General features: G+C 50.5%; 3 protein-coding genes across 3 annotated transcripts; all 3 read right to left on the reverse strand.

Moving 5' to 3' along the window:
• Positions 1–3,961: 3,961 nt before the first annotated feature.
• LOC9650151 (probable polyamine transporter At1g31830) lies at positions 3,962–5,722 on the reverse strand. Its single transcript, XM_002972055.2, has one exon. The coding sequence runs from the start codon at positions 5,550–5,552 to the stop codon at positions 4,113–4,115; it is 1,440 nt and encodes a 479-aa protein (XP_002972101.1). The 5' UTR covers positions 5,553–5,722; the 3' UTR covers positions 3,962–4,112.
• Positions 5,723–5,796: 74 nt separating this feature from the next.
• LOC9650152 (peroxisomal membrane protein 11-4) lies at positions 5,797–6,721 on the reverse strand. Its single transcript, XM_024676908.1, has one exon. The coding sequence runs from the start codon at positions 6,599–6,601 to the stop codon at positions 5,837–5,839; it is 765 nt and encodes a 254-aa protein (XP_024532676.1). The 5' UTR covers positions 6,602–6,721; the 3' UTR covers positions 5,797–5,836.
• Positions 6,722–6,747: 26 nt separating this feature from the next.
• LOC112346937 (membrane protein PM19L-like) lies at positions 6,748–7,755 on the reverse strand. The gene is made up of 4 exons (XM_024676909.1): positions 7,319–7,755; positions 7,100–7,268; positions 6,998–7,046; positions 6,748–6,948 (listed from the first exon to the last, which is right to left on the reverse strand). The coding sequence occupies exons 1-4, from the start codon at positions 7,473–7,475 to the stop codon at positions 6,820–6,822; spliced, it is 504 nt and encodes a 167-aa protein (XP_024532677.1). The 5' UTR covers positions 7,476–7,755; the 3' UTR covers positions 6,748–6,819.
• Positions 7,756–7,911: the final 156 nt, after the last annotated feature.

A 7,911-nucleotide genomic window follows, 5' to 3' on the forward strand; every position in this document is an offset into this window, starting at 1 on the left:
ATAAAAAATGAAAAACTAATGACTTTCGGCACAAAGTGGGAGATGGTCAAAGTCGTTTCTCGAGTGCCTTTGAATATCGTAGCAGTGCGGTACTAATTGTAAACCTGTGAACAAGAGCTCCAGAACGTGGTAAGAAGAACATCCAACGCAGCAAAACTGGAAGTCGTGGATTCTATGACTCTTTCCCAAGCGTATTGCAGTTTTTTCGATGGTATAACTAGTTTAAATGTTATGTTTAAGACCAGAATTCCAAATTGATCTCTTATGGCCGTCGCCACAAGAGAAGCATGGGCTCAGAGGCACGATAGATAGAGATAGATCCACTATTTTCAAGCACCAAATTGGTTCCAAGTATGCAGTGAGGCTGTGGTTGGCAGTAAATGTTTGATGCAAAGATACCTCTTCCATCTCCTCCTACGAGCACCAAGTTCCCATCCCTTTGGAGAGTGAGTACACATCCAACTCCTTTTCCAGCCGTAGAACTCGACCAAAGCTCCTTCCATCCCCTCGCCAATAGCACCAAGTTACAGTTGTATTCCAAAACAAGCTCGTAGAAGCCGTTCGGAGACACAAGACGAGAGCCACTGTAGAGGTCGGATCCAAGCTCTCCTCGCTCTCCGCTCATCATTCCAGAGCGAAAGGGATAGCAGTCATTTTGGTCATACAGATCTCTAGTAGAGTTGAGAGTTGGATTGAGTTGGGAAAGATTGTAAACACCCTCAAAAGGTAGACTATGCGATGCAAGATGACCTTGCGGCTGAGTTGTGTAGATAGTTAAGTAGTTAATGCTTACACGTCCTGAGGTGGCTATTATGTGGCTATAGCCATACATGCGAGCTAGTCCTCCAACTTGATCAACTAGGAAATTGAAAGCTGCTCTGAGATGGGACCCCTGGGTCATCATTGGGGAGGGTGCAAGGTTGCAACTTCCATCTGCTGCTTGGCTGAAGAGTGTCAGACCTACAATACAGTAGAGGTTGTGATCGATCTGGAGTGTTGTTGACCATGTCTGTGGACCATAAAATCTGTCCGGGTGGATCTCATTGATGAGGAAGTAGCGAATACGGACCTGCATGGCAATGACCTGCTGGAGGTTGAGTATGCCCAAGCCAGTTGCGACATCGAAGCGCACACATAAGCAGCTAGAAGGAAAAAAGATTGTCCACAGAAACAAGAGCAGCACCAACATGTTTCTTGCCTCAAGTTGAGCTTCAATTTTCAAATATTGCATTTGCAACAAAGGGCTCTTAATCATTGGGATTCTTGGCTGCATTGACTAATGGCCATTTCGAACTTTGACTATTAAGAACAATGGATTGACTATGAATGGGAATGTCAACAACCAGGTGTTCTAGGTCAATATACTCAATAAAATATAAGAAATTATTTTGGAGCATTTTGTTGGTTTGTCAGTATTTGATTTTAGTTGATTACATGTAGTGTCATGCCAAGAGTTGGCATTTACTAAGTACACCCAGTCATGTACACTCATGCTTTAAGATGTGGGCACCGCGAGACTATCAAATAGTATAGAAACTTACCATCATACTTTTTCTTCCCAACTTTTTCCTGGGACTTTGTAAATCTAAAGTGGATATCTATTTGTTGCAACACCATGCACATTATATAGTTGACGAGTGATGAAGTCATTTCCTTATTAGGAGAGTATTGTGTGTGTGTTGGCATCCCAATCTATGTCTGCGGTATGAGTCTTGGCATAGGCAACAAGGCAAGCCTTGAGTGCATGTGAGACCGTCTATATCTCTGGGTAGATCTGAAGGTGACACAAGAGCTCTGCCTGACCATGGCATTCGAGCTCAATCAGGAGGCTGTGGCTTCCTATGTAAGGGCTCCTTGAGTTGGCACTTCCCCGAGAAAAAAAAATGCAAAGAAAACTACGATGCTAAGACTGATTGCCAGTTTTTATAATTATAGATGAATCGACGGAGCTATAACGGTGGCATTGGAGACATAACTTCAGTCTAGAAATATTCCTACTAGGATTTAAATTCCATGAGACACCACAATCCTCTCCTGATAAGGAACCGGCCAGGTCTCTTTGTCCTGTGCGTGGTCTTCTCCTCCTCCTTTTAACTTACTTTAACCCTACAGCTTCACTGCATAATTTGCATCTTGAATGGTCAAAAGATGAATGGAATCTATTCTAGGCTAAGATACCTTTTCTATGTCCTATGAGCACTAAGTTCCTATCTCTCTAGAAAGTGAGTACACATCCAACTCCTTTTCCAGTTGTGGAATGAAGAAGAACGAGAGCAACAATGGATGTATCTTGGGGATTTGGAGATTTTTCACAATGCACTCAGTCTTCTTGCACTGGAAGAGATTGGGGACAAAGTAGAGATCACTAAAATGACAATGGAGACAATGCCACTTTCTAATCCTTGTTTTGTGATGTAGTTTTCTCTAAAGTAGGTGTAGTGTGGTGTTGTTGTTTGATGATAGCAAGTTTATTTAATCATTCTCGCAAATAGTTATGACAACTTCACCAAGTGAGTGTAAGTACAAGGGAGCCACATGGTCAGATTCTCTACTACTTTGCAAGCAGTTTGTTAGGAAGGTCAAGCTGTTGACATTCTACTTCATGTATCAATTGACATCTTGGACCATTGAGCTTCTTCATATGGCATCAGATAAGCAAGGGTTGTGGAACTCTATCTTAGAGGATGTGTTGCCAAACCATCCAGTCAATTGAGAGGTGATGGTAAATTTAATCGTGTTGAAAGTGGTGGAAACCATTCCTCTTGATTTGGTCACTAAGAATGCCTAGCCAAACCTTTTGTTTGTGGGAAACCACTTAAGAATCTCATAGACATTTTCACATGGGACTACTCAGAGTTGAAGGGAGTGTCTTCAAACATCATTGTCCACACCATTTTGACAAATTCTGTTGTCACTCCTGTCAAGCTAATTGACATTAGTTTCATCTTTCCTGTGGATCTTGTTGAGTGGCTTTCCTTGATTGTACGCATGAAAAAGGTTAATATTAGAATTTAAGTTTGCATGGATCTAGCCTAAAGCAGGGCAATTTTTTTATTTTTTTTTTGCGATCTTTGTTAAATGTTAAAGATAGTAAGGATGGAGTGTAAGGCAAACCTTGGGTGCCCTGCTCCACACTCCCTACTGGAGTTTTAGACCAGGTGAGACACTTATAAGTGTTTCCACAAGAGAGCATGGCCCCAAAGCATGGTAAATCACGATGGATCCACTATTTTCAAGCACCCAATTGGTTCCAAAATGATTGGTAGTAAATGTTTGATGTAAAGATACCACTCCCATCTTGATCAAAGCTCTTTCCATCCCCTTGCTAATATTACCAAGTTACAGTCATATTTCAAAACAAGCTCGAGAGATACAAGATGAGAGCCACTGTAAAGGTCGGATCCAAACACTCCTCACTCTCAACTCACCATTCCAAAGTTAAAGGCATAACAGTCATTTTGGCCATACAGCTCTCTAGTAGAGTTAAGAGTTGGGAAAACAGCCTCAAAAAGGCTGACTGTGCATTGCAAGTTGGTGGCAGAGATGTGAAGAGAGTCGGGTAGTCAATGCTTACAAGTCCTAAGGTGGCCATTACATGATTATAGCCATGCATACTAGCTAGTGCTGAGACTCGATCAACTAGGGCATTGAAAGCTGCTCTAAGATTTGGACCCGCATTGGGGAGGGTGTAAGGCTGCAACTTTCATCTGATACTTGGCTAAAGAGCATCAGCCTTACAATGCAAAAAGGTCATGATCAATTCGGAGTGTTGTGGACCATGTCCGTGGATAATAGAATCTATCAGGTTGGAGCTGAGTGATGAGGAAGTAGCGAATGTGGAACTCCATGGCCAGGATCTGCTCGAGGTTGAGTGGCCACCCTTTTCATTAATGGGCACACGCAAGAACGTCCATAGCAACAGGAGCAACAAGCTTCTCATCTCAAATCAAGCCTCTTCCCAGCCACAAAAGCATTGCATTTGTATTAAGTCTTAATTCTTGGCCGCATTTGACCAATGGCCATTCCAATGGGTTGAAAGTATTTGTGGAGCATTTTATCCTTTATCATCATTTGGTTAGTTGATTGTTTGCGAAGTAGGATTTAAAAAACTTCTATGAGCACAAGAGCTGGGTCTGTTCATCCCCAGCTTCCCGCGCGTGCACAATGCGCTCCTCCGCCAGCGCCGGGATCTTCTCCTTGTTGAGCGCGATGGGATCCGGCGCATCAATGAAACTTAGCCAGCTTTTTTTTTTGGCGAGCTGGATCGCCGGGTACACCGCAAATCCCACCAGCGAGAACACCACGCTGAGCACCACCGTCTTGGCCGACGCGATGCACATCACCACCACCAGCAGCACCGACGGCACCAGGCACATCACCGTCACCCCGATCGTCCCCAGCGGAACTTTGTAAGGCCGGACGAGATTCGGCTGCTTGATCCGCAGCCACACGAACGCCGCAAACTCGAGCAGCATCCCGCAGCAGTAGAGGAAGTTTAGGATCTCGATGATCTCCTGGAAGTTCAGCCACGACAGGAGGATGACCCCGGTGGCCGAGAACAAGATCCCCAGCACCGGCGTCCCATACCTCGACCTCCGCGCAAATGCCGCGGGCAAGATGCCCCTCTCCGCCATCCCGAGCAGCTGGAAAGAGTCGCTACTCATCTCCGCCTCGAACATCCCGGCGTTGGACAGCAGCGCCGCCAGCTCCACCCACCACTTGAGCCAGCCGCCGCCGATCTTGAGCGCGATGTGCGCGAAGTAGCCGTCGGCCCAGAGCTTGCGGTCGCCCGGCGGCGCCGCCCCGGTGCCCGCGAGGAGCGGCAGGAGATACGACGCCACCACCAGGACCAGCGCCGCCGCTAGCGCCCGCGGCACCGTCTCGTGCGGCCGATCCACCTCGCCCACCAGCGTACTCACCGAGTCCCAGTAGTTTAGATTCCAGAAGAGCGTGTTGAGGTAGAGCGTCCAGTTGGTGTTGCGGAGATCCACCTCCAGCCAGCGCGATGGCTCCAGCGATGGGATCGCGAGGAAGAAGAGCACCACGAACGGTAGCAGCGAGAAGATCCCCAGCGCCACCGCGGTGTAGCCCACGATCGTGAGGCCGCGATAGTTGACGATGGTGAGCGCGGCGGTGATGGCCAGCAGCGAGACCAAACGCACGACGCCGCCGCCGACGCTGGGGATCGCCCACTTGAGGTAGTCGAGGAACATCACCGGATAGAGCGCGTTGTCGATCACTCCCGACAGCCACTTCCACCATCCCTCCTGGAATCCCCAGAAGGGACCGAAGGCCGCCTGGATCCACAGCACGTAGCCGCCGTTGTCGGGAAAGGCCGTGGCGAGCTCCGCGGTGATCACGGCCTCGGGGATGCTCCATAGAAAGGGCATGACGATGAATCCCAGCAGCGTGAGCAGCGCCCCGCCCGCGCCCACCGCGTCCTCCACGCCGAAGGGGCCGCCGGAGACCTCATAGAAAATCAGGAAGACGAGCGGGAGGAGCGGGAGCTTGCGCTGTTGGTGCTGATTGCTGCCGCGCTTGGGCGAATCCATGCTGCTACCCACCCTCGGATCTAAAATGCCGGTAGAGAGATCCAAGTGAAGAGGAATTCCCACTCAGAGGAAGATGTGCAGCCCACCGCGCTGCATCGCCGCGCTCTTGGAGCGCAGGGATCAAGCAATCGCCATCATGCAGTGGTGCGCCATGCCACAGAAGGAGGAACCCTAAAACTGGTGATCGGACGGTCACAGTTTGTCCTGCGTGGGAAACGTGGGCGTATGACACGTGGACAGATAGTGATCAACTTTAGATCCCTTTGGCATCTCCAAAAATGCAACTAAGACGATGGCCAGTTTCGATACCATCCCGCCCACGCTGAGACCAATCCACTGATCCCCAGCGTCACGGCATGGGTCACAAACGGATTGGGCTCGATGTCCGCGAGCGCGATCACGAAATCCGCGACGTTGGCAGCGATCGCCATGGCCGACATCACTCTCTTCACCCGGATTGCCGTGATCGCAACCCTCTTGGCCTGGATCTGCCCGCCCAGCTTGCTCGATTCATCGCCCAGCTTCGTGTCCCGGCTCCTCACCATCGCCTGCAGCTCCAGCGCGAGCCTCCGCTCCTCCCGGACGCCCTGCGCGATGAGAATGGCGTCGGCGATCACGAAGAAGACGTAGCCGAACGCCTCCCCGGATGACGAGACGAGGGAGAACCGCGGGGCGAGGCTGGGATCGAGGACGCCAATCCGCGAGAGCCAGGTGAAGTGGTCGAAGAAGAAGTAGACCATCTCGCCGGCGTTGGCGAGGATGGCGAGCGCGAGGAAGGGGAGATTGGGCGCTGGCGCGCGGAGATTGTTGAGGCCCGAGAGCCAGCGGCCGAGGCGGAAGGCCTTGCGCGCGAGGCCGCACGAGACCTCGAGCGCCTTGGCGCGAGTGGCGAGATTGGGGACGCTTGATCGCTTGCTCCGCCGCGAGAGATGCCAGTGCGAGAGCTTACCGGTGTACTGGAGCGTCTTCACCAGCTTGTCGATGCCATCGCGCTTGGCCAGGAAGATCACCAACCGGTCCAGGAAATCTTGCTCCCTCTGCTTCTCCATCGCGATTCAATCCAATCAGAGCAATCGTTTCCCGGAAACTTGAGCTATATCGATCGATTTGCTATCGATTTCCCAAGAACTGGATCAATCGACCGCAAAGTCTCTCGATCGAGTGATAGGACGACACATGAGAACACAAAAATGTGTGGAGCAGCATTATCGAATGTCATATTTCCCGGATTAGATCACACACAATTTCCTGCCAATAAATTATCCAATCACACAGTCATTCGTGGGGTCGTCGGGGGTGCGTGCTCCACTCGCTGGACAACCATGGCCGCCTGCCACGTCACCATTTGTACGAGCAGGACCCAGGGCAGGAATATCACAAACCCCTCCAAGCTCCGCTGTAAAAATGCTCAAAAGTTACCATGACCATTACCACAAACTTCTTACCAGGTTACCGTCCCTCCGCCCTCCAAGCCCAACCTCGCGGCAGGCAAGCCTGTAAAACAAGGATGGTAATGGTGATGGTAATAGTAATACCGGGTATCTTACCCCATAGCCAGTAGCGAGAGAGCCCACGCGATAATGGTGGCCGCGTTGGCGGCGATTAGCGTCTTGGCCTTCCACGATGCCACGTGTTGGAGCCCGAGTATCACCGCCGCCATTCCGACGACCCCGGAGATCAGCGTGGTCAACGCAAGGAATGGAGTCGCCGCATTCCCTGTAAGTAAAAGTCAACTAAAGTCAACATACCCAACGTACAAGTTTTACCATGCGTCGATCCTACTACCGGCGAGCCGGGCGTGGACTCCTTGAACGCGCGGTTGAGCGCCCAGCTCGCGAGCGCGATGGTGATCACGTAGAAGGTGGTGAGGGCGAGGAGGGAAAAGAGTGAGAGCGCTCTCGCGATTTGGTCCTGGCGAACCATCTCCTCGAGTTCCTCCGAGAGAACTTTGGATGATCTAAGAGCTTATGAGCAAGCCAATGCAGATGTTAAGAAGACTTGGGGTGGTCGAGCCGGGCCTCGCAGAGGAAGCAGCAAAAGCAGCAGCAGATCACCGCGTCGAGAACGTAAGCCAGTCGGATCACGATCGACGACGCCTGGCCGAAGCAACCACAGATCTTTGCGAGCGGCGACGAAGAACACGACGAGAAATCCAGAGGAAGGAAGAACACTCCCCACATTTATCACACGAAAGCTAGCTGGCTCTCTTTGGACCAAATCCAAAACTCCCCAAATCCACGAGTCGTTTTGTAGCACGCTGCTTCGGTCGCTCTCTCCGAAAGGAAGCATCTCGTGTCCGGCAATGGATGGATATTCGTTGCTTTAGCATAGATATTTCCGTTGCTTTGGATTAGGGTTT

The sequence above is a fragment of the Selaginella moellendorffii genome, unplaced genomic scaffold (genome assembly GCF_000143415.4).
Source record: "Selaginella moellendorffii unplaced genomic scaffold, v1.0 SELMOscaffold_18, whole genome shotgun sequence".
Taxonomy (NCBI): Eukaryota; Viridiplantae; Streptophyta; class Lycopodiopsida; order Selaginellales; family Selaginellaceae; genus Selaginella; species Selaginella moellendorffii.

Coding starts and splice junctions, on each gene's coding strand:
- LOC9650151 (XM_002972055.2), bottom strand. CDS start 5,552: ATGGATTCGCCCAAGCGCGGCAGCAATCAGCACCAACAGCGCAAGCTC.
- LOC9650152 (XM_024676908.1), bottom strand. CDS start 6,601: ATGGAGAAGCAGAGGGAGCAAGATTTCCTGGACCGGTTGGTGATCTTC.
- LOC112346937 (XM_024676909.1), bottom strand. CDS start 7,475: ATGGTTCGCCAGGACCAAATCGCGAGAGCGCTCTCACTCTTTTCCCTC. Junction 7,269..7,318: donor GGTAGTAGGATCGACGCATG/GTAAAACTTGTA, acceptor TTTTACTTACAG/GGAATGCGGCGACTCCATTC. Junction 6,949..6,997: donor GGCGGAGGGACGGTAACCTG/GTAAGAAGTTTG, acceptor GCATTTTTACAG/CGGAGCTTGGAGGGGTTTGT.